This window comes from Triturus cristatus, chromosome 5_1 (assembly GCF_964204655.1).
Source record: "Triturus cristatus chromosome 5_1, aTriCri1.1, whole genome shotgun sequence".
Taxonomy (NCBI): Eukaryota; Metazoa; Chordata; class Amphibia; order Caudata; family Salamandridae; genus Triturus; species Triturus cristatus.
Genome location: NC_140587.1, coordinates 258,343,784 through 258,370,556, shown reverse-complemented (window position 1 = coordinate 258,370,556; position 26,773 = coordinate 258,343,784). Strand labels below are relative to the sequence as shown.

The 26,773-nt window shown below is 49.5% G+C and overlaps 1 protein-coding gene across 3 annotated transcripts in view; it reads left to right on the top strand.

Annotated features, from left to right (window-relative positions):
- Positions 1-26,773, top strand: part of PHF20L1 (PHD finger protein 20 like 1) — an 802,667-nt gene that overhangs the window by 463,095 nt on the left and 312,799 nt on the right. For all 3 annotated transcript variants that reach the window (XM_085604898.1, XM_085604900.1, XM_085604899.1), the window contains one exon: positions 22,738-22,902. In XM_085604898.1, coding sequence (XP_085461024.1) covers positions 22,738-22,902 — 165 coding nt within the window. The remainder of the gene's footprint in view (positions 1-22,737; positions 22,903-26,773) is intronic.

The following is a 26,773-nucleotide window of genomic DNA, read 5'->3' as shown; positions in this document are numbered from 1 at the left end:
CTAGTCCTACGTCCGTCACAAAGTTATAGCCTCCCCCAATAGTACTGATCCCACTAGGTGTGGTGCCATTGCTCTTGAGAGGGTCGCTAGAAATGAACCTTGATCTACGTTTGGCCCATATAGGCTCCCAGTGGTAACATCACAGCCGTCCAGCCTGCCAGAAACTACTACGTAGTGTCCCTTAGCGTCCACTAGGTGGCTAGCATGCTGAAATGGTACTCCAGGTTTAACCCACACCAATACCCCTGTAGCGAAGGCAGAGTAATCCGCGTAGTATGCTTGACCACGCCATCTGCGCTGCAAAGCAGCCCCCTTCTTTGGCTCTTAATTGTGTTTCCTGTACTAGGGCAATCTACACCCTCCACCGAGCAAGATAGGCATACACCTTGTGTCGTTCAGACATGGAGTTCATCACCCTGACCTTCTATGAGAAGAATTCATCTTCTATGGGGGATGCCATGTACGGTCTTGTACGATCAATCTCCACTCCCTACAGGCACTTGATGCCCTACTCTCACCCTCCCTCCACTGTGCATCAGTGTCATTTTCGGCCCACCAGGCACACAAAAATCCCCAACTGAACAGTAAACAAACTGTATAACCTCCAACACCCTCTCCCCAGGACAGGTAAAAGTGTGAACCCCATCCAAACACAACACCAACTGGCATCCATTCGTGGGAGTACCCACAGAACTACAACAAGGGGTAAACTAGAGTGGCCAAAGGTTTTTCACTGTGAATCCTTTTCTGGATTTGCATGCTGTGCATTATTCCGCCATCTCGTGGTTGGGTCCAGAATTGCCTTTGTTTGTTTGTTTTTTTCTTGTTTTGGTCGCTGTTGACTACCATTTGGTGCCAGGTACGTCCCCTGTGTGACGACAGACGGTATCCTGGAAGTTGACGTGCGTGGTAGCCATCTTCAGATTCTTTTTTCCGCTGTTGGGTCTGGAAGCAAGATGGGAGGCTTCGAAGTTTTATCAGATTTTTCACAAAAAACATCAAGAAAACAAAAAAAAGGTTACCACGAATCTCATCCTTCAACGCCGTAACCGGGGATAAGAGTAGAGCTCCGGCTACGACACCATAGAAGACCTCGTTGGTCCACAAATGGCAAGGTAGGGGACATGGAAAATACCCCCTTCAAGTTTTGTCCCAAGTGCCAAGTACCCTCAAGGCGACCCACACGACGTCTGCAACCTGTGCCTGCCCAAGGATCATCAGGACAAGGACTGTGAGGCTTGCGCTGCTTTCCTGTCAAAAACACTCAGAAGCCGCCGAAACCAAGGAGAGGCCCACTACGCCACGATGTCGCAGACCGCTAAGAAATCATCCCTCACAGTCCAGGGTTTCTCCAGCGACGAGAAAGAACATGGAGTACCAGCAGAACTAACGCACGAGGGATCAGACGTAGAAATTCTAGAAGGGTACTCTTGAAAAAACCCACACCCACAAGAAGGCAAGCGAAGAAACGAAGAAAACGGATAAGGTAAGACACCATATACATCCGTCGGAACCGAAGGGCCACAAACATAAGGCGCAATCCAAGGCAACTCCGATGCAGAGCAAAAAGGCGATCGAGGGTCAGCCGTGATTAAAAGAATCCCACGGAACCCAACCAAAGGTTACCGCAGAGGGAAACTCGCCGAAGCAAAGGGTAGAACACGAATCCGCGAAGAGTGTTGTGGCCGTGACTCCGAAGGATCGTACGTTGCTCAGAATGGTCCACCTCTCGACACCAACATGGTCTGAAGACAGGTCAATACAGACTCCATGGAGTGGTCAAGCGGGGGAAGGGAAGGAAGGGGACAGCAGGGAGGGAGACCTGAAAAGACAGTAACAGCAAGATAAATCACCAAAGATTGTGTGCTGTTCCTTCCTATTCTACCCAGGTCCCACTGTAACTTCACCCCACCGTCTACCTGTAATACCTGTAAGGAAAGAAACACCGGCTCGTCTGTTCTGCAAGGCTACAGGCCGTTGCTCTCTAGAACTCAACCTAGTGAAAAAATATCATAGTCAGCAATCTGTGTCATAGCCTGTAACATTAACCATGAGGTGTCACCCCGGCGCAAACCACCTACCATGGAACAATCCTGAAGAGCGTGACAGGGGTGCGGAAGAGCGGTCCTCTGTTCCCTCTCAATACCCCTGCTGCAGGACACATAAAGAGATCACATGATAAACACACGGAGCACAGTATCAGCAATAGAGGCACCATTGCCGAGCCCCCATCCCCAATACGTCTTGGGTAGAGGCAGTATTCACATGCATAGACAATCCGGAGGGTACACACCATGCACCGGGGCGTCTATCCCTTAATACACCAAGGATAGTCTCTCTCTCTCTCCAGAGGTGAATTAGGTTTGTTCCTCACAATCACCCTCCAATGCTGGTAAACAATAAGGTATCAAGACCGCCAATACAGCTTGGCAGTGATAAAGCGGTACGCTAAACCCATAAATGTTTTCCCTGCATGAACCGGAGCGGTTCGCCAACAGGGAAGGAAACGCGGGATGTCTCCCCTGCAAGAGCCGAAGGCGGCTCGCCAACAGGGAAGGAATGCGGAAGGTCTCCCCTGCAAGAGCCGAAGAGGGAAGTCGAATTACACTACTGTTTGTCTTACTTTCACCACTCAGGGATGAGGAAGTAAGCAAGCACTCCAAGTAACCCCCAAAGTCGTGAGATTAATGCTGTTAAAGGAATCACTGGGACCGGGGACCTGCTCACGGAGGTTGTCCCGCCTAGGACCGGCACTTGGTCCCAGCAACGGAACACCCGCGAAGCCAAGAGCGGACCTCTTAGACCGCCACACGGAAGATAGAGCATGTACTGTAGAAGGTAGGTCTAGAAACGCGGTGCGCAACGGCACCCTTACCCGACTCTGGATCACAGCACAGCTCCTCAAGGATGGAGTAAGCGGCAGCGTTCTGCTGCCCCGGAAGCATCTTCAATCTTTGCCTAGGGCGCGTCGTGACGTCGTTACGTCAGCGCACCGAGGCTTCTGGGTACTGTAGTTTGGGATAGGGCGCTCACGGACGGTTACGTGTCCCTGCGCGCCGAGGCAGTGTTCTTTGAGCCCCCTTCCTGTGATTCACAACAAAGAGAAACACTACGCCGTCAAAACTGGACGTGGCCACTAGTAAGAAGACAAAATCCCCGGCCTCAGATGCCAAGAGAGCACTTGAGGTCGAAAAGAAATGGAAAAGACTCGAGGACAAAATGGCAACGCTCTTCAAAAAGGAGTTCGACGTGTCTCTGAAGGATTTTCGAATCCCTAAAGCCACGGTTGCCAAACCAGAACATGTCGACGCCGAAGAGGTGGAAGACGCCGAGGGAGAAGAAGGTATCTTCGACTCACCCCCAACTCCAGAACCTTGCGACGAAGAGATGGAGGAATTTGGGAAGCTACCTGATGAGGAAATCTCTGAAATTGTCGAGGTTTCCTGGAACGACCTTGACACCGAGAGTCCCAAGGAAGAGGTATGCAGTTATCCTTCGAAAGCAGCACCACCAGATGACATAGCCTTCTACAATGGCTTTATCAAAAGAGCAGCAGACCATGCCAGAGTCACCCTTGAGGAAGAAAAATGAGGGACATGTTACCTCCTGGAAACTTTAGCCCCTGCCATCAAGGGAACTCAATACTTCCCAATGCTTCCTAGCATACTAGTCAAGGCAAAGGAGCCTTCAAGGAACCAGCTTCCAGCAAGGGTGTAACACCCATGGTAGAGTGGAAATACAAGACATCCTCAAAAGATCCTAAGTATATTCAAGGAAACACAGTGCCAGATTCAATTATTGTCACCACAGCCAGAAGAAGGGCTAATGCAGTCTCCAATGCCGGCCCTCCACCAGAAAAAGAGAGTAAAAGAACGGACATGGTGGGGAGAAGAATGGAAAAGGAAGCTGCAACACAGTGGCACATCGCAAATTGCAACGCCCTACTGAACAGATTCGGCCACCAACAGTGGGACGAAATAGAGGAGCTTCAGAACAAACTGCCCGAAGAGAACAAGAAAAGAGCAAGGTCTATTGTCCAGGAAGGCAAAAACTTGGCAAATACATGCCTTAAGTCAGCTCTTGATGTTGCAGACACTGCCAGTTGGCAAATGTGTACAGGCACCATCCTCAGAAGACATGCCTGGCTCAGAATATCAGGATTCAAACAGGAGGTTCAAACCTCATCACCAATAGACCATTCACTGGGGACGCACTCTTTGGAAAAGAAGTGGATGAATTCATTCAGCAAATTAAAAAGGACAATGAGGCTGCTAGGGTGATGGGAGCCCTACAGCAGAGAGGTTCTTTTAAAAGAGGTGGTTTCAACAACAGAAAGACCACAGGAAGAGGTACATTTGGTCTGGGACAGCAAATGTCACAGCAAGCGCAAGGTCAAAGCCCTGGGCAACAATCAAGTCAACAGGCAAGCTAACAAGGCTCGCAACAATAGCGGAAGCAGCCCTTTCGGGGGAGAGGCAGAGCCAAACCTCCAGAGGAAGAGGAAATGGCTCTAACTGACTCAATCACAGAAAATAACCCACACAAAACACCAGTTGGGGGGGTGGGGGGAAGAATATCCTTTTACCTCAAACAGTGGAAAAATATCACAACGGACAATTGGATATTAAATTTGGTAAAGTATGGGTATTGCATAGAGCTAACAAAAACACTTCCTGCAAACCTACCAAAAACAAGAAAACTTCTGAAATCAGAACTAACACAGCTAAATTCAGAGATCAAGGAACTAATCCAAAAACAAGCAATAGAAGTAGTGCCAAAGCAGGAATGTTTCAAAGGAAACTACTCGCCATACTTCCTAGTACCGAAACAGGAACTGACTCGAAGGCCAATCCTAGACCTAAGGTTCATAAACAGGTTCATACTAACACAACGCTTTAAAATGTGTACTCTTCAAGAAATATTCTCACAAATTCAAAAGGGAGACTACTTGGCAACAATAGACCTCAAGGATGCCTACTTGCATACCCCTATGAACACACGACACAAAAAGTACCTGTGGTTCCTAAACAACAGAACACATTACCAATTCAAAGTACTTCCCTTAGGGATAAAATCAGCTCCCCGTGTCTTAATAAAGTGCCTAGCCGCAGTGGCGGCACACCTAAGAAGGGAAGGAGTCCACGTCTATCCCTATCTGGACGACTGGCTCATAAGGGCACACTCAAAGCAAACCTGCTACAATCTTGTTCAAACAGCCATCCAAACCCTACAGAAACTGGGTTTCTCAATAAACCACAAAAAATCTTCAACAAACCCAGTAAGGGAAAAAAGCTTCCTAGGAGCAAGATTAAACTCAAAGAATGCGAGAGTGTACCCCACACAAAAAAGGATACAGGTGATCCATCAAGAAGCGACCCTCTACCTGAGGGGACAATCTCTAACCGTGAGGAAGGGCATGATGGCATCATGCATCCCACTGATCCCTCAAACCCGCCTGCACATGCGCCCTTTCCAGGAATGGCTTACCAACAGCTGGTCTCAAGCCACAGGGAGTTGGGAGGATCTAGTGGTTGTTACACAAAAGGTGCAAGCAGAGATACAATGGTGGGCATCCAACAACATAGCACAGGGGAGACCTTTCAGGAACCTAACTCCATCTGTGACAATCACCACAGACGTATCCCTCAACAGTTTGGGAGCACATTACAACCAGCTCAAAGTACGTGGTCAATGGAACGAACAGGATTTCATAAAACACATCAACTTTCTGGAGATCAAAACTGTCGTTCTTGCACTGAAAGCATTACAGAAGCACATCCAGGGAAAGACTAGCCTAATCCACACAGACAGTACAACAACAACGTTCTATCTGAACAAGCAGGGAGGTACAAAGTCCTTTCCCCTGAGCAAACTTGCGCAAGAAATCTGGAAATGGGCAGTAGCTCAAAGAATCAACCTACAAACAGTACATCTACCATGAGTAGACAACAGTACAGCGGACCAGCTGAGCAGACAGAACAACTGCTCCCACGAATGGGAGTTGAAGCAGAAAACAGTACAATACCTTTTCAACCTCTGGGGAACACCAGTGATAGACCTGTTTGCAACAGTGCAGAACAAGAAATGCCAACTCTGTGCCTCAAGGTTTCCACACCACTTGTCAAAGGGGAATGCCCATTCACTCAACTGGTCACAGACATTTTCTTACGCCTTCCCACCAATACCCCTGATGAAAAAAGTGCTAGTAAAAGCAAATCAACTAGGAACAAACATGATCCTCGTTGTCCCTCAATGGCCAAGGCAAACATGGTACTCAACCCTGCTGCAACTATCCAAGGGGAAAATTATCAAAATCTACCTGATTTCAGGAAATGTCCCAGTGTAGTATCCAGGTATACTGCACTGTGTAAGAAAAGTAATCTAATGAGAACTTACCTGTAATTCTACTCCAAAGCTTATACAAAGTATATGTACTGTATTTTTCAAAGCATTGCATTTCTCAGTAACATAACTGTAATTCGAAGCCCAGTGCATATACAATTACAATCCAAACTGTGTTACAATTGTATATTTACTGCAAAGTGTTTATGAGTTACTTGTGCCAGGCTTGCTTGGTTCTAGAAAATAAAATAACTAAAAGAATATTTGTATACAAAACAATTAGTCTGAAGTTCAGTCTTTGAGTATGTGAAATAATTTGTTATGTTATGTTATAACACTTTATAAAGCGTGACAGCTGCCCCAGCAAAGAGGCGTCCCAGCGCTGACAGCAGTAAGAAACAAACAGGGGTGAGGCAGAAAGGTCTACAACAGAGGAAAGAGGTGTGTTTTGACTGTCTTCCGGAAAGCTAGGGAGTTGTTCAAACTGTGGATCTGTACCGGAAGCGAGTTCTAGAGTTTTGCTGCCATAATACGAAACGAGCGTCCCCCCGCGTGTACCCTCCTTACCCAGGGGACCACTACCAAGTTTTGCCTCAAGGAACGGAGTTGGCTAGTTGGTATATATGGCAGCAGCAGGTGGGCAAGATTCCTGGAGTGGCATGTTTCAAAATCTTGAAGGTCAAGCAGAGAGCCTTAAACTCAATCCGCCTGGCCACCGGCAACCAATGGAGTCTGCGAATGGCATCTGACACTGGACAAGCTCTGCGGAGACCAAGAATGGTTCTGGCAGCCACATTTTTGACCCTCTGGAGTCTCAGAATTTCTGTCTTGGTTGACCCTAGATATAGTGAGTTGGCATAATCCAGTCTCGACAAAATCGAAGCCTGGATGATGACTTTCCGTGTTGGCACGACAAAATAGCCCAGTAAAGGTCTTCGCCCTCGCAGTAGCCCAAACCATGTCCCAGCCACCTTCTTTGTTTGGACTTGGAAACTAAGGGCCGAGTCCACCCACACCCCCAGATTCTTTACCACCTGCTTGGGGGTGGTGCATTACCAAGGGTTTTGGGCCACCAGTGCTCGCTCCAGAGCCCGGGGTCGTCTACCAACAACACCTCCGACTTGTAAGCATTGAGCTGGAGACAGTTGGCAGTCTTCCACTCGGCGACGGCCGCGAGATCGCTCCGAAACTTGGGAGCGCCCGCGTGGGGTCGTCCGAAAGTGCCACTACCAACTGTGTGTCGTCGGCGTAGGAGACCATAGTCAGACCTGTACTCTTGGCTACCCGGAATCGGACCAGTTGGCCAATTCAAAAGGAGGCGCTGGCGCGGAAGCGCAGTTGATTTCTAAGCAGTAGCACTTTCGAGGTCTGAGGCAGCCTGCTGTCTTTTTAACTCTGTGTGATTTAACTGAGCTATATCAATTTTAATATACATGGCACTAGCATATTTTGCACTTTCCTGCCTATCTGCACTGAGGGTCTTTTTAATTACCTTTTTATCTTGTAACTGGTGATATTTTCTGATTGAGTGTGTACATCAAATGCTTAACGCTGTCCTCTGATACACCCTTACTGCTCGACTACACTATCACAAATAGAGTGTAAGGTACTATCAACTTTTACCTCTGCCTACCTCTGGGGTACCACTGGACTCTGTGCACACTATATCTCACTTTGGTATAGTATATACAGAGCCAGCGTCCTACAATAATTCCCCGCTCAATGTTCGGACCCAGGAAAATTAATTTCTAATATATAAAATTGTGAGACGGTAGAGAGTCTCAGTCTCAAAACCTCTCTACCATCTAACAATTTGATATATTAGATATTTTCCTGGGCCCCAACATTGAGCGGAGGAGAATTCTAACGATAAAATACAAAAACTGAGTTTTTAAATGGAAGATTATGCATATCAATACAAAAACTAAAAAGCAGATCAGTAACAAATTCCTTATTTTAGGACTTCGTGAACCAGCATTAGTATCTTACAATTCATCATTTCAACAAATCTTAGATATGATTTAACCATTCTCAGATTGTCACCTGTAAGGGCAATTTTGATGGGTACTTCTAACTGCAGATTCCTCTCCTCCGATCATCCCCCAAGTGCCATATTGGATCTGGAGATTTTAGTAGCAGTGCTTCCACTCTCTGCTTGGTGGTAACATGCAGCTCTGTGCTGATTCCATAACACCCTTGTCGGAGCGGCGCCACATATCAGAGCCACCCTTGTGTGCTGACATAAGTTCCTTTCCTTCTGCTCCTTCCAATGCAGATCGAGAGTGCTGCTCCCGAATTGTCGACTTCCAAACATTTCACAGCATACAAGGAAACAAGGTCCCCATTGAAAATACCAGGATTCAAGCTGCCCAAAACTGCAGGAATCTGATGTCAGTTATGGACCTGCATGTGGTGTGTGTTTGGTGCCAGGGCTGGTAACATGACTCTAAGTCGTGTGATAAGTTTGCTTTCTTGCAGCCAAAGGGGATTTGACACTGTGAGGTGCAGTTCTAAATCAACTAAGACAAAAAAGGTACATCCTTCCTATAGATCTCATTCCATGTAACAGACCAAGTTCAAAGATTATTCAAAAGGGGTATGCCCTACCATTCCTGGCCGTGGTATCTGTTTTACAGCAGGACGCGCAAGCCCTTTTAGCTAAATGCGTTATCTGGGGGCATGAATGCATCGGAAGTGAGTCATGGGGTTACTGCTACTGGTGCCAAAGGAGGGCAGAGGCCTTTTTTCTGTTGTAGACCTGCACCCTCTCATTGGCTTTCTCTGGAAAGACTAATTCAAGATGTTCACCCTGTCCCAGGTTTTGTCTGCCCTCAACTGTGGAGACAACATGGTGGCATTGGACCTACAGTGTGCCTGTTTCCATTTACCCTGCCTTCAGGCTCTACCTGAGGTTTCTTGTGGGACAGAAGTATTTTCGGTTAACTGTGCTCCCCTTTTGTCTCACCAGTCTCCCTTGGGTGTTCACAAATGTGATGGCGTTGGTAGCAGCTCATGGGTCCCAATCTTCCCCCTACTTCGATGACTGGCTGTTGCTGGTTGACTCGCTCCAGGCAGTAGTCCAGACTATGGCTAATCTCCTGTCATCTTTGGGGTTTACTCTCAACATGCTGAAGTTACACCTGACTCCTTATCCAACTCTCCCTGTCATTGTAGCCATTCTGTATTCGGTTTAGTGTCTTACTTTTTCCCTAGATAAAAGGATTCCCGGACATTCAGGCTATGATCCTTATCTTTCAGCCTGTGTCCTGGATTTTAGTGAGAGCGACCCTGAGGCTGCTAGGACTGGTGGCCTCCTGCATCCTGCTGGTTAAGCTTACCAGTTGATATATGCGGCTCTGATGTGGGATCTGAAGTCTCAGTGGCCTAACATCAACAGGACCTCTCTAACTGTGCCCATATCATGGGGGAGAATGCACAAGATCTGCAGTGGTGGTAACTGGACATTGATTGGGTCAGAAGGAAACCCTTCTCCCTCACTCCCCCGGAGCTTATAGTGGTGAGTGATGAGTCGCTTCTGGGTTGGTATGGCCACCTGGGAGAGGTGGAGGTCTCTGGTCTCCAGGAGTGTCCCTGCTCCATAACAGCCTCCTGGAGTTGATGGCCATTCTCTTGACATTCAAAGTCTTCCTTCCATCCGTCGAGGGGAGGCTGGTACAGGTGCTTGTGGTTAGCACCTCAGTCATGTGGTATTGTAAGAAGCAGGGTGGAGTCCTGGGTCTCTGGAAATGACTGGACCATCAGGGGATTTTCCTGGTGGTGACCCACCTGGCCGGCTCTTTGAATGCCAGGACGGACAAGCCCAGCCGTCGACACCTCATAGTTCACAAGTGTCCATTCCATATGGAGGTGGAGCACAGGCTCTTCCTCTAATGGCCCCCGCCAAGAATGCACAATGTCCACAGTTATGCGTGTTGGAGTTTCTGAGGCGTCTCTTACTAGCGGACTCGTTCCGCCTCGTGTAGAAATCTGGACTCCTCTATGCCTTAATCACCTATGTTCGAGGCATGTGGGCTGCTGAATTCATATCTGTGCATAGATCACCGCCTAGTGTTGGGTCCGGATGATTGCACATTGTTGTCCTGGAAGAGTCTTCGAAGTATCACGAGATAGGTGGCTCCTCCCCTGGACTACAGTGCGCATGGGCATCCTCTCCATCCTTAGATTGTTTTATTTCCGCCATTGGGTTCGGATGTGCTATCTTAGCTCAACTTAGGAATATTCAGTTTTAGGCCAAAAGGCCTTTAGTTTTCGTCGGTACAGTTACCGTTCGGTGTCGACTACTAGCTTTAGTGCTCCGCACCTTCTTCCAACTTTCAGACCGGTTTGGTCCGAACATCGAAGTTCGGTCGACGATGGAATCAAGGACTCCATTCAAGAGGTGTCCGTTATGCCACGCTGTCAGCTCTGATAGCTTCAAGTAGAGTCCGATGACCACCTCGGAGTTGGTTCGTTGCACAAAGGGTTCCACCTCTTGATCGTTTCCTCTCTGATTGCTATTACAGCACAAGAGATAGATCGGATCAAGTGAGGGAAGGAAAGGATGGGAACAGCGGGGAGGGAGACCTGTAAAACATAAACATAGACCATTAAACTTTATCTATACTTCATCTCTACCTGACTACATAAAGCATGGGAATGTACCCTGTGAGAAGCTTTCGTTACCTGTAAAGAAAAGAATTGTGAACATAATTCAAAAGGCATCTACTATTCAAATCTCTGTGATTGTCTTGTATCTGGGGTTTGTTTGGAGCCTATAGTTTTGTTACTCCATTGAACACAGTAAGCGTTAACAGCACCAGAAACAACAGGGATTGATATTCATAGCTCCATATGCTTTGAACTCCACCGTTTCTCAACACGGTTTCGGCCAATAGATTTCGTGCACTTCAGTTACCGGTTCTCAACCCGGCTTCGGCCCTCAGTGCTCCCCCCGGGAAGAGGTATCCTCCAAATTCCCCCCAGCTCCCAATGTTCGAGCCAACAGGGTTTCGTTTCCCAAGTTGAAGATAGGACTTCTTCACGTGAGCTATCTTTTCTCTATAAACGTACCGTTTACTTCACGGTGTTTCTCACGCTCTCTCTCTCATTCAACAGTAGAGCCGTTCACCTCACGGCGTGTCTTGTCACTCTCTCTCTCTCTCTCAAAAGGAAACGAGCCGTTACTTCACGGCGATGTTCTCGCTCTCACACGCACTTCTGCTCTCTCCAGGTTTGAGGGGCACCCAAATGCTTGATACCCTTCGCGTATCACATGTCCCAACACAAATGCCCTGGGAAGCGGTACGCCCACGATGCAGTTAGTAGCGTAGCGGCTTCCCCGAACCCACTGCCTCCACACTCTAAATATACCAGAGACTTGACTGGTGCAGATGCACCCTTACCCGACCTCCGCCTCCTACAGACTGACCCTCCGAATTACCGCAAGACTGGAACCAAAGTAGGAATATCCGACAGCTCCATGGTTCCTCCGTCCTTCTTTTCACGGCGCGTAAAGCCGGAACACGACGCATTGCGTCGGAAGTGACGTCAGCGCGTGAGCACTGCGCCGCACAGGCTGCTGGGTAGGGTAGTTCCGGTGAACCTGACAACGTGCCGCAAACAACCCCGTAACACACGCGAAGTACCCTCATATCGACGTCCACCCAGTCTGCAATAAATGTCTCTCGCCGGATCACGACGAATCGAAATGCATGGCCTGCGCACGATTCCAATCTAAGAAGACTCTGCGGAATCGACGGGCAGCGAGGCTGGAGGCGCAGCAAGCAGCGCCTGCTCCCACCAACATATTCAGCACCGAGGACGAGGACGCCGAGAGCGTGGAAGAAGTAGTCTCTAGCCCCGCTTCAGACCACGATTTCCGATCGGACGACGACGATGAAGTGATCTTTCGACGTGAAGAAACCGTCGATGAGGTAGGAGACTTCGACAAGGCCTACGGGGCCGAAGAAGACAGCTCTCCTGAGGAGCTAGGCCAATCCGTCGAAACGGAGGCCGAAACAGTACGTCATCATCAGGCTCCGGTCGAGGGATCGCCTTCGGGCCTTACCCAAGATCAAATACATGGTTCTTCGGCCCCGCCTTCCGGTCCGGCCTCGAACACTTTGCAAGAGCCAATATTACCGAAGACGACCGGGTTCTTAAACTCAAAACCATCCATCGCTCCAGTCCCTTCGAAAACGAAAGTGAAACTGGTGGTGGTCGGATCGAAGGCGTCGAAACCATCCACTGCTCCGACGCCAAAAAAAGTCGTCGGCTCCGACCACGTACAAAGAGACTTCGGTGCCGAGCTCACCGCAGCCGATGCGGTTGACACCCAGAAAAGGCAAGCCCTCGGGCACCGCAAGGCACCGAGACCTTCGGCGCCGACATCGAAGGCCATAACCTCCGCAGTTAAAATGGCCGCCCCAGCTACGTCATCGTCTAGCGCAACGGCACCGACTAAGTCCTCGACTACGTCGACTGTCGATACACCCCTTCAGACCAGTGACCCCCTTACTACAAAAAAGTCGGGGCTGGCCACGACGCCTACTACTAAGGTGCCCATCAAACCACCATCTGCGTTCGCTGTGCAGCAGGTCTCCGCATCTTTGCAACGCATCCGTGACCGGGCAACCCTCCACTCTATCTCGGGTCCCGACACAACCAAACCCTGTAAAGTGCACTCTGAGCCGACCAACATTACGTTTGGGTTGCCACCAGCGTCGGCACCGAAACTATTTCAAATTCGGACACGTGTCCTCCACACACAGTCCACCACCTCTGGCCTTAAAGACCAAGACTCTTCGGGGCCACAATTTATCGACGCCGACACTGGCAGGTTAATGCTCCACAAGCGCAAAATAACGCCAGTTAGGGAAGAGGAGCCCTACAAAATTCCTCTTAAACGCAAACTGCCAACGGAGCAAGAACCAGTGCTCCAGGAACACTTCCAACCCTTCCATCCAGATCCGCAGTCCTTTTCCCCTACCCCTTCCGAATCGGACGCAATACAGGACTATGGCGGGGATGATACCATCTACCCTGGGGACGTAGATCCTGATGAGCACCTACAAGACCCGGATCAGGCATGGGATGACCCCACAGACCGAAGTGTCGCGTCACATACCCAAGATGCGCAACTCTATAACATAAAAACATCTCCTACAGAGGACACAGCTGCCTTTAATGCCCTCATCGAACGGGCTGCTGCTCATCATGGGGTGGAACTCCATTCTGATGCCATTGACTAAGACTTCCTGCTTGACACTTTCGCATCTTCAGAAAGAACTGTCAAAACTCTGCCCATGTTAAAAGGGGTTCTCAAGCCTGCCAAAGACATTTTCAAGGACACCACAAGAGCACGGGTGTTAAATCCCAGGATTGAAAAAAAGTACAAGCCTGCACCCGGTGACCCTAAATACATTAGGGGTCAGTTGCCATTAGACTCCATGGTGGTTGCCAATGCTCGCAAGAGAGCCCACTCACAAACAACTGGTGATGCTCCTCCCCCAGACAAGGAGTCAAAAGTACTAGAAACATCGGGCAAACGCATTGCAGCGCAAGCAGCGAACATCCTGCGCATTGCCAATACACAGGCACTCCTGGCACGTTATGACAGGTCACATTACGACACGCTAGAGTCACTGCTCCAACATCTACCAGATGAGTATAAAGAGTCAGCGGAGCTACTCATCAGAGAAGGACAACTCCTCACTAATGCATCCATAAAATGCGCACTTGACGCAGCTGACACAGCAGCTAGGGCGATCAACACAAGCGTCATGCTACGACGCCATGCCTGGTTACGAATCTCAGGTTTCAAACCCGAGATCCAAAACAATATCCTGAACTTACCAGTTAACACAGAATTCTTATTTGGCCCAGACGTTGACACTACCCTAGAAAAAATAAAGACACTGACACTGCGAAATCAATGGGGGCTCTGCAGACGCAGCAATTTCGTAGTGGCTCCTTTCGTCGCACCGGAAATAGGGGAGCAACAAGGGGTCAGGGGTCACAACAGCGGTATGCTAAAAGTGGCACACAAAGCACCTATGACAAAAACAACAGGGGTGGATATCGTGGATCCAGCACCAAAGGCAGGGGACGTGGCTATGGCAACACCAGGTCCTCTCCAAAAAACAAACAGTGACGCCCTCTCCCTACCCCCCGACCACATAACACCTGTCGGGGGACGACTCCAGCTGTTCCTGTCCGCGTGGAAGAACATCACCACGGACAGGTGGGTCAGGGACATCATCCAGCACGGGTACTGTCTAGAACTAACTTCCACTCCACCCAACATACCACCAAAGCACCGTCCTATGTCAGCCGAGCACTTACATTTACTCCAGCAAGAAGTGCTTGCTATGCTCGCAAAGGGGGCGATAGAAGTAGTGCCCATCAACCAGCAGGGAACAGGGATGTACTCTCTGTACTTCTTAATCCCAAAACAGGACGGCTCGCTCAGACCTATTCTAGACCTGCGACCCCTAAACCTATATATTCTGTCAGAGCATTTCCATATGCTCACCCTCCAGCAGGTTCTCCCACTACTCAGTCAAGGGGATTTCCTAGCCACGCTAGACCTGAAGGATGCATACTTCCACATACCCATACACCCTTCACACAGGAAATACCTCAGGTTCACTATTCAAGGGAATCACTATCAGTTCAAAGTTCTCCGCTTCGGAGTAACGACAGCACCCAGGGTCTTTACCAAGTGCCTGGCGACTGTGGCCGCACATCTGAGAAGACAAAACATTCATGTCTTCCCTTATCTCGACGACTGGCTAGTTCAAGCCAAGTCAGCACAACAATGTGCCGCCCACATGTCCCACACCATTCACCTTCTTCACGATCTGGGATTCTCACTAAACTACTCCAAATCACATCTCCAACCTGCCCACGTGCAACAATACTTAGGCGCCACAATCAACACTCTGGCAGCCACAGCTCAGCCTACTCTAGGGAGAATCAACAGCATGCAACTGCTGATCTCAAAATTCAAACCTCAACACTCCCTTCCTGCGCGAGTGTTCATGCAGTTGATAGGCATGATGGCCTCCTGCATTTTCATAGTCCCACACGCGAGACTACATATGCGCCCGCTTCAGGAGTGCTTGGCACGTCAATGGAATCAGGCTCACGGGCAACTAAAAGACCTAGTGTTGGTGAGCGGTCGGGCATACAACTCTCTGCATTGGTGGAATCCACAAAACCTTTGCAAGGGCCGACCGTTCCAAGAGCCTGTTCCACAAATCATACTGACAGCGGACGCGTCTCTCCAGGGATGGGGAGCGCATGTGCTCAATTATACAGTGCAGGGACAATGGACGACACAACAAAAGAAGATGCACATCAACCTTCTGGAACTGATGGCAATCTTCCTAGCCATGAAGGCATTCAAAGTACATTTGTGCAACAAGGTTGTGTTGATCCGGACGGACAACATGACTGCCATGTACTACATACAAAAGCAGGGAGGAACACACTCTCCACAGTGGTCTCATCTGGCTCAGAGCATGTGGAAGTGGGCCATTCAGAGGAACATATTCCTCATGGCGGAACACCTCCCGGGCAAGGACAACCAGATGGCGGATCTGCTCAGCAGACACAGCCACCAGATGCACGAGTGGGAACTACATCCGTCAGTACTCCAACCGTACTTCCAGCAGTGGGGTCATCCAGAGATAGACCTATTCGCCACAAGGGAAAACGCAAAATGCCAAAGCTTTGCCGCCAGGTTCCCACACCCACAGTTGCAGGGCAATGCGATATGGATGAACTGGTCCGGCAAATTTGCGTACGCTTTTCCCCCAGCACCATTAATACCGCTGGTGGCGCGCAAACTGAGGCAACACTCGCTCACCCTTATCCTAGTTGCTCCAACGTGGGCACGCCAGCCATGGTACACCACCTTTCTGGAACTCTCCCTGGTGCCTCATCAAAGACTGCGGATAAAACCAGCGCTTTTAACGCAAAACCATAGCGAGATTCAGCACCCAGATCCCCAACAGCTGAACCTGGCGATCTGGCTCCTGAGGTCTTAAAGTTTGGCTACCTAAACTTACCACCTGACTGTATGACTATCATCAAAGAAGCCAGGAGGCCCACTACTAGAGCCTGCTATGCGGCCAAATGGAAAAGGTTTGTCATTTACAGCAACAACAATGACATTAACCCACTGAACGCGTCTATTCAAAACATCATATGCTACCTCTTACACCTGTACCGCTGTAATCTAGCATACAACTCAATACGCATCCATTTGACCGCGATAGCAGCCTACCTCCAAAACAGGCAGCACCTGTCCTTATTCAAAGTACCTGCCGTTAAAGCGTTCTTGGAGGGACTCAAACGAGTAATTCCCCCCCCAGACACCCACCAGCACCGGTGTGGAACATCAACTTGGTCCTCACCAGACTAATGGGTCCGCCCTTTGAACCTCTCCATTCATGTGAGATTCAATTCCTCACCTGGAAAGTGGCTTTCCTAGTGGCCATCACTTCCTTAAGGAGAGTTATTGAACTCCAGGCACTAACCATTCAGGAGCCATTCATTCAGGTCCACGCAAACAGGGTTGTCCTACGCACCAACCCCAAGTTCATGCCCAAAGTCATATCACAGTTCCACATTAACCAAACTATCGAACTGCCCGTTTTCTTCCAAAATCCGCAAAATGTCGCGGAAAGAATGCTCCATACACTAGATGTAAAGCGGGCTCTCATGTACTATATTGACAGGACAAAGGATTTTAGAAAAACTAAACAACTCTTCGTTGCCTTCTCTCCACAACACAAAAACAACGCCATTTCCAAAGCAGGAATAGCCAGATAGATCGTTAAATGCATTCAGATTTGCTATCACAAAGCTAAACGCACATTAACGGTTCCCCCACGAGCCCACTCAACACGAAAGTTAGGGGCATCCATGGCTTTCCTAGGAAACATCCCTTTACACGAAATTTGTAGAGCAGCCACGGGGTCCACTATACATACATTTACCAAACACTACTGCGTAGATGTACACTCAAGACAGCAGGCAGCTGTAGGACAGGCTGTTCTCAAAACTCTTTTCCAGACTGCTGCAGCTGGCACAGGTAGCCGCCGCTAGGGGAGGTACTGCTATATATTCTATGCACAGATATGAATTCAGCAGCCCACATGCCTCGAACTGATTATGCTACTTACCAGTATGCATCTGTTCTTGGCATGTAGGGCTGCTGACATTCATATCGCCCACCCTCCTCCCCGGCGCCTGTCGCGGCTGCAGCACTCAGAATTTCTGTATAGCATGGTCATCACTTCCTATATCTACTCCATCACTGCCACAATGGCGAAAAACAATCTAAGGATGGAGAGGATGCCCATGCGCACTGTAGTCCAGGGGAGGAGCCACCTATCTCGTGATACTTCGAAGACTCTTCCAGGACAACAATGTGCAATCATCCGGACCCAACACTAGGCGGCGATCTATGCACAGATATGAATGTCAGCAGCCCTACATGCCAAGAACAGATGCATACTGGTAAGTAGCATAATCAACATCTCCTGCCCCGAGTTCTGAAGAAGATCAGGACTGACAGAGCCCAAGTCATCCTAGTGGCTCTGGACTGGGAAGAGAGAGTATGGTATCCAAAGCTACTGTCCTTAAGGATCTGTCCTCTGATCAGACTTCCCCTCCAGGAAGACTTTCTGTCGCAGCAACAGGGCAGCTGTGGGGAAAAGGGGTGTAATATATTGCCTGGTCGTGTGACTGCTTTCTATAGGAGTGGCCCTGCTGCAAGGGATGAAGAATGATGAAGATACTTAAGGATGCTGTGGATGATGCTGTGGATGCAAAGCGGTCCACGGGGGTCTTGCTGTATCTACTCCCCGGCCCTTTCGCAAAACACAGCAGCTTTTCTTTGCTTTTACAAAACCTCACAAAGAGCAAATGTTCTCAAAACCGGGCATAGCCAGATGAATTGTCAAATGTATCCAAACGGGCTACATTAAAGCTAAAAGAAGCTTGCCTGCCCCACCCAGGCTGTATTCCAGACAGACAAAAATAAGCTACCAGGGCCTCCTTGGAAATATCCCCATAGCTGACATTTGTAAGACAGCTGCATGATCCACTCTACACACGTTTACCAAGCACCACTGTGCGGCTGTCTTAGCACTCCGTCAAGCTGACCTAAGAACTTTGTTTCAGTATTCTTCAACATTCACTGACTAACCACCGCTTAGGGGCAATACTTCTTTACAGTCTATGCAGAGCCTACAGCCACACATCTTTCAAACAGAATGTTACCCTGTAAGCATTTGTTTTTTGGGTGTGGTGCTGTAGATTCACATGCACCCGTTCTGCTTCCTGGGAACCTTTTGTTTGTTGCAGATGTGCATTTCTTCACTTTACTTACATACCGTAACTCTTTGTATATGATTTCTTCCATAGTCGCCCAACTTTTCTATCTCATGTGCCCTCCTTACTCTCAGCCTCTGTGCCGGAAAAGATCTGACAATGTAGCTTGTGCCCATTCGCATTCCAACTAATAGCCGCATCGTTATATCTTGTGATTCAAAAGACTCTTTCGAAGAATAACAAGTTGCAAACGCCTGTGCCCAACACTAGATGGTAGGAGTATGCAGATCATGTGAATCTACAGCACTAAAACTGATGCTTATGGGGTTAAGTAGCATATTCCTTGCAGACTTTGAGAGCTCATTTATGAAAAGGATATTGGAAAGTGTCCCATCATAGGCTCCGGGAGTCTAAGAACTACAGGTGCACTAGGGTGAGCTGGAGATTTTATATGTATTGTTTCCAAAGTAACTGAGGTGCTGACTTCAGGCTTGGTGGTCTGCAGAAGACATTTTTGTTGCTGTTCTATTAGAGTACTCGTGTAAGGAACAACAGTAGCATAAATCCTAGATGATCCTGACTTTACAGAAACTGGTGATTGTAGGAAGCTGGCTCTGTATATACTATACCAAAATGAGGTATAGTGTGCACACAGTCCAGTGGAACCCCAAAGGTAGGCAGAGGTAAAATCAGATAGCACCAAACTCTTTATTTGTGGTAGTGTGGGGGAGCAGTAAGCCTTTATCAGAGGGTAGTGTTAAGCATTTGTTGTACCCACTCAATCAGCAAATTATGTCACACACTCAAAGACTAAACTCAGACCAATTTTGTTTGTATTAAAATATTATGAAGTTATTTTATTTCTAGAACCAAGCCACGCCTGGCACAGGTAAGTGAAATAAATGCTTTACAAAATCTTATGCAATGTTTTACAATTGAATGCAGGTTCAAATGCAATTGATTGAAATACAGATAAGTTAAAATGTCAAAACTACTTTTCAGATTATTTTTCAGTTACTTTTCTGATTACTTTTTAAGTTACTTTTTCTACTCAGTGTGATATGCCTAGATAGCACACTGGGACATTTCCTAGAGAAAAGGTAAGTAAAATCAATTTTGTACACGTGTAGCTTTTCAGGTTTTCATACAAATCAACTTCACACTTAGAACATTTTTCAGGGGAAAACAGTCAATGTATTTCTATGGGGAGAAATGAAGTTATCGGTTAACAGGTAAGAACTCAGTCTTTGCTGTTGAGTTTCTTGGGTTAGAACAAGGGTTCCCCCAGGGTCAAGGATGCACTCTTGAAACACCCTCAGCAGCACTAGGGCCGCCGGTTGAAGAGTGTTGAGGCCCATAGTTATCCAATGGGGGATAGGGGGCCTCCAGTTGGTGGCTGCTCACGAGCAGGCCAAAGGCTGTGGGAGCAAAGCTCCTAGTGTTAGGCTCAGGGCAAAGGGGTATCGGAGTTTGCACACAAGGTGCACCCACAGCGGTGCATGGTTCTGTTTTGGCATCGGGTGCTCTGTTGTTTTCAATGGGGATTCTCGGTTTTGGTTTTTAGCTGCAGGCTCGGTCCAAAAAAACGTCCGGGAGGAACCAACAGCTGGGCAGGTAAGTTGGAGGGCTCAGAACGTAGGTGCACCTCTGGTTCTTTTCTCCAGGGCGCAGGGCGCCTGGATGCAGGGGTGTCTTTTGAGGTCGGATTTCACCTTACAGGGCCACTTGCATTTGGGGGGGTGTCCGTGCAGAGGCTGCAGGCGAGGTTGGGGACTCCTAGAGGGGCCAACCCACCATGGACTCGGACTCTGGAGCGCTGGGAGACGTCGCTGGGACCGGTACCACTTTGACTCGGGCATAGGCGTTGGGTGCAGTGGTGGTTCCAGGCGTCCGGTTTCTTTGTCCTCAGCAGGCTCAGAGTCTTTCTTGGCTGTTTCTTTTGCACAGAGCTGCGTTTGACAGGAGATCTGGTCTTTGTTGAAGGCAGTCCGTCCTCCCAGGGTTCTGGAGGTCGAGGATTGCAGGACAGGGCGACTTCTGACCCAGGATCCCTGGAAACTGCAGATGGGCTGGTAGGGCTGGGGCCAAGTCAGTTGTTCTCTGCAGTCTCCTCTGCTGGGCTTCTTCTTTTGTCCTCCTTTGTAGGTTGCGGAAATCTGTCTTCTTGGTTCAGGGCTGCCCCCTTAATACTTTATTTAGGGGGGTTTTAGGGGTCTCGAGGTCAGTAGCTAATGGGCTACTGACCTGAGGGGTGGGGTTGGCAGAGGTGGGCACACCTTCTGGGCTCTGCTAATTTTTCCCACTTGTCTTCCCACCGAAAAGGAGGGTAGACAGGAAGGGGCCCTGCTCCTGATAGCAGGAGCGGCTGGGGGTCGCATTACAAAGGCGGCAAGGCCTTTGAAGCTCACCTGCCACAGATGGCTCTTCCTAGCCTGGGGGAGGTGTGAACACCTCCACCCGGGAAAGGCTTTGTTTCTGGGATCCGGGAGCGAAGGCTCCCACCCCAGGGGTCCAGAAACATGTCTCAAGGAAGCAGGCTGGTGTGTACCAGTCGGGGAACCCACCAGAGGCTGGTCGTTTTTCAAGGGGCATCTTTTAGATGCCCTCTGAGTGCATTTTTCATTAAATCCCACACTGGCATCAGTGTGGATTTATGTGCTGAGAAGTTTGATACCAAACTTTCCAGTTTCCAATAAAGCCATTATGGTACTGTAGAGTTCGTAATGACAAACTTCCAGCACCATATACTTTTAATGGCATTACTGCACTTACAATGTCTAAGATTTGGCATAGACACTGTAGGGGTACAGGGCTCGAGCACTTGTACACTCACCACTGGTAGAGTGCACCCAGCTTGAGGGGTGGCTGACCTATGCCAGGGCAGTGGATTGTAGGCATGGCACACAGGGATGGAGAGAGAAAAGAGAGAGAAGGAGAGAATTTGAGAGGGAGAGAGAATGAGTGGGAGAGAGAGCGAGAGAGAGCGAATGAATATAAATATATATATATATATATATATATATATATATATAGCTATAGCTACATGGCCTCCAAGGGTGGCACAATAAGTGCTGCAGCCCTTTGAGGCCTTCCCTGGCCACAGTGCCCATGTGCCCTTTACAAGAGACTGACATGTGGCCAGAGAGGTGCCAATTAGTGGTACAAGGTGCAGTTTTGGGAAAGAACACAGTCCCAGGTAACCTGATTGGCAGGGACCCAGGGCACATAGAGTCAAAATGCATCTGTAGTTTGGCAACAAGTGGGGGGTTTACTGCAACAGAAACCCAGCTTCCTACCGTGATAAATCACCCCAACCTGATCGGAGTCTGAAACCTGAGGTGAATACCTGCAGCATCGTCTTCTAGGGCTGGGAAATTCAGGTCCGCTGCCAGCATGTTACCTGTGTTCTAAGTCGTTCACGTTCTTCTTTTCTGCGCCTGTTGCACAAATATCTAGATCGCGGTGATATTCACTCTGGGTCGTCACACTTTTCTGACGAGGATGGATAACTGGCCCTTTGATTTTCTCGCCATAGGCTGGACATTTATCAAAGGTGTTGGCATAGTTGTCAAAAGTAGTATGGAGGTGAAAAAAGACACCTTTTTTCTTCAAGAACAAAGATGTTAAGACATCGAATGATATAGAAACACCCTTACAATGTGATGTTAGCTTAAATCAGCGTAAATAAAGGAGAAATGTGTTCAGAATCTTCCTCAAGAAGTGGAAGAAATTAACAGATAATTAAGATTGCAATACCCTTGGGGAGGAACTAGTATTGCAAGTAAGTAGCTTTTTCTTCTCCAGCATTGATGTCTTTTTTTAATTTGTGTAATAGATTCACATGTGATCCTCAAGGCCTCTGCAGTGAGTCCTTGCGATTAGTTTATTTCAGTTTTAATAAGCACACGAATGAGGCAAACAAACTGAATGATGTCTTGTTTAATTAAACACAGACGAGGTGAAATCTCAACTTTAAAGATAGTCCCACTAAATTATTTTTTTTGTAATTTGACAAAAACATTTGCTTTTTGTTTGTTTGTTATATTACAGAACATACAGACTGTGATGGGAATCCCTTGAATGTACTGGAAAGATGCCCTACCCCACTGAATCAGTCCTATGGAAATACTTTGCCGCTGAAAAATATGTTTACAGTGACAAATACTGCATATCAGTTTCCAAGAGCCATCATCTCTGTTGACCTCAGTGGTGAAAGTAGGTTACTTAATTTGTTATTCATATCTAACCTCATGAGAACTTGTAACTCCACATTAAAGCATGTTAGCCAATACTGATACAAACAAAAGAATGGGCTGAGAATGAATTTGACAGCTTTTGTATGTTTCTATGGTCCAAATGTGATAGAAAGGCTATCCTCAGAACAATTAACATGTAGTTGAAGCATTTAATGGAATGTCTGCTTAAACATTTATATCTGAAAGGAACACGTTAGTTATAGATTCCTTACCTTAGAATTACCCCCAGGCATCAGACTGGATCCGGAAAGTTTTTTCGTCAGCTGTATCTCTGCACGTCGGAAGGTGGCTTCGGTCGGCGCAGCGTCAGTCATCGGCGTCGTGGTCGCAGGGATGACATCGCGGCAGCTACTTCGCCGCCGCCCTCGCTCGCTGACGTCAGTTCTTTCTTTTTCCACGCCAGCCAGCGCAGATCCGGGAAAGCGGTAATTCAGTCATTATTGACTAAGTTTTTCTCGACTTTTGTCGACGTCTTCTTTCGAGTCTCCGACTCCAAACAGGTGCACGAGGGATGCCCGGTTTTAAGGCCTGCGGTTCCTGTAACCGATTGGTGTCGGTGACTGATCCGCACCGCGTGTGCCTCTTTTGCCTGGGACACAACCACGAACCCAAGTTGTGCTCGGACTGTCAGTAGCTGACGCCGAAGGCTTTGCGGGAGCGGCCCCAAAAGCTACTTGAACGACGGCAGTCTGCTCCATGCAGTTTGAGGTCCCAGTCAAGTGGGAGGTCGAAAGCCCGGTCGTGGAACCACCATCAGTCCGGCTCAAAGTCATCCAAGACTTCGCACTCTGGGTCGAGTAAGTTGAAGCATAAGAAGAAGTTGAAGAAGCATCGTCGCTATTCTCCTTCTCCTCGTCATTTGGCCAACTCATCAAGGCGTGCGGGTGTTACCACTGAAGCATGAAGGGTCGACTCCGAACTTCCCTCCCTTTCCGGGACCTAGAGCGACCCCCGCCCAGCTTCGTACATTCTACGAGGCGATGCATGCCATCTTTGGGCAGACGGACCCCGCCGGTGCGCCTTTGGGCTCCGCTGACTCATTTGGGGGGCCTAGGTCTTCGCTGCCGCCGGCTCCAGCCCCGCAAGCCCCCCTTGAATCCAGGCCTGGATCTGGATCAGCGCCGCTTGACCTTACTACACCTCCACCGATGCCACTTCCAACAGCACCACTAACGTGCCCGACGCTGTTCGGCCCCCCGGCCGGCGATGACCCCATCCTCCTTCCCGACATGGACACAGCACTGGACCGGCGTCGACAGGAGCCGGGTGGGGTTTTCATGCCCCTGTTCACTCCTGAGGCCCCTTTCCAACCACAGTGGCACCCAGAGGAAGATGAGGACTGGGAGGGGTCAGGTGACCCTTTAACTGGTCAGCTTGAGCCTGAGAAGGACTGGAGAGAGGAACTGGGGGATGCCAGTGGTCTTGCCACTTCACCCGACCTTGGCATGTTGTCTCCTCCTACCGTGGCTACATGTGGTGTTGCGTAGGGCGGCCGAGGTTTCCTACGGTGGCGGTCAGGACTATCCTGACTGAGGTGCTTCAACCGGCAGCGAGCTCTTCGGAGCCCCTGCGTCTGCTTAATGAGACCCTCAACGACGTCCTTTTGGGCACGTGGTCCAGGCCCAACACGGGGGCTCCCGTGGACAGGATGTTCGCCCGCCACCACCGCCCGCCTCCAGGTGACCCCACTTTCCTCTCCCAACTCCCCACCCCGGAGAGCTTGGTGGTCCAAGCCCCCACCTCCAAAAGCACTTTCCCTACCGCTCCATCGGAAAAAGAATCCAAGAAGCTGGACCATCTTGGGAAGAAAATGTTCTCTTCCGCCAGCTTACGACTGCGGTCCGTAAACACCGTATGTCTCTTGGGCTGTTATTCGCACCCAGTGTGGGATAAGGTGGCTCAAGTGCTACCTCAAGGTCTGGAGGAGGCCTGGGTAGTGCTCTCCCAGGCTGTCGCCGCCGGGAGAGATGCAGCTAAGTTTACGATCTGCTCTCTGGGCTGGACCATTTCAACGTCTGTAGCACTCCGTCGCTACGCCTGGATGAGGTCCAGGGGATGTCCAGTACACCTTGATGGACATGCCCTTTGATGGGCCGTCGCCTTTTGGCGACAAAGCAGACAACGCCCTAGAACGCTTCAAAGACTCACAGGCTACGGCCAAGTCCTTGGGCATCTCCTCCTGTCTGGCGCAGTCTGCTTTTCGCCCCTTTTGTGGCTACGGAAGGGGTGCCACGCTATGTCCCACCCAGGACCACAGGCCACAGCAAGTTACCCACCCTTTGCGCGGCCGGGGACGTGGGAACCAGCGTCGTGGTTCAGAGGACCAGCTGGCAGGCCAGTCCACCAACCCTCCATCTGCAGCAGCCTCCAAACCCTCCTGATGCGACCTTTCAGGCCCATCAAACGACAGTGGGCGGCAGGATTCGTAATCCCCTCCCTCACTGGTGCACCATCACTTCGGACAGGTGGGTTTTGCAGACAGTCCCTTTGAGACTATCCCTCCAGCCATGCCACCTCGTTACCACCGCATGTCGGAGGATCATCTGGCCCTTCTCCAGCACGAAGTTACGGCTCTCTTGGCCAAGGGAGCGATCGAGCGCCTTCCTGTCCCACAAGTAGGTCGTGGTTGCTACTCCCACTACTTTCTGGTTCCAAAGGAGGTCATGGGCCTATCTTGGACCTCGGAGACGTCAGTCGCTTCCTCTGGAAGGAGAAGATCAAGATGTTGACTCTTGCTGGGGTCTTGTCTGCCCTCGACCCGCAAGACTGGATGGTAGCGTTGGACTTGCAGGATGCTTATTTTCACATTCCCATCATGCCAGCCCACCAGCGTTACCTGCGGTTCACGGTAGGCCACAAGCACTTTCAGTTTACTGTGCTCCCCTTTGGCCTTACCAGCGCCCCTCGGGTGTTCATGAAAGTGATGGCGGCGGTCGCAGCTCATCTGCGCAGATCAGGGGTTTCAGTCTTCCCCTTTCTAGACGACTGGCTGTTGAAGGCTGGCTCGCCCCAGGCAGTCGTCTCCCACCTCCAGACTACGGCCGACCTCCTGCATCAGCTGGGGTTCTCCATCAATGTGCCAAAGTCGCACCTGATTCCCTCTCAGAAGCTCCTCTTCATCGGAGCGGTTCTGGACACGACGCAGTTTCGGGTCTATCCTCCCGAACAGCGAGTCCGGGACATTTGGGCTTTGCTTCCGATCTTTCAGCCCTTGTCCCGGGTTTCGGTCAGAATGACCCTGAGGCTGCTGGCCTCATGGCCTCCTGCATCTTGCTGATCAATCATGCCAGCTGGCATATGCGGGCTCTGCAGTGGGACCTGAAGTTCCAGTGGACGCAGCATAAGGGGAATCTGTCCGATAATGTCCAGATCTGAGGGCACTGCTCAACAACTGCAGTGGTGGCTCACAAACCAGGATTGGGACACTGGCAGGTCCCTCTCCCTTCTCCAACCAGACCACACTGTGGTGACAGATGCCTCCCTTCTGGGATGGGGCGGCCACATGGGAGAGGCGGAGATCAGAGGCACGGACAACACCGCCGTCATGTGGTATTGCAACAAACTGGGCGGGGTGGGGTCGTGGATCCTATGTCAGGAGGCCCTACGCCTTTGGACATGGCTGGAACATCAAGGCATTTCCTTGGTGGTTCAACACCTGTCAGGTTCTCTGAACATCAGGGTGGACAAACTCAGCCGCCGGTGCATGATGGATCACGAATGGCGTCTTCACTCGGAGGTGGTGCAAGGTCTCTTTCAACAGCGGGGAGAGCCTTGGTTAGATCTATTTGCCACCGAAGAGAACGTGCAATGTTAGCAATTCTACTGATTGG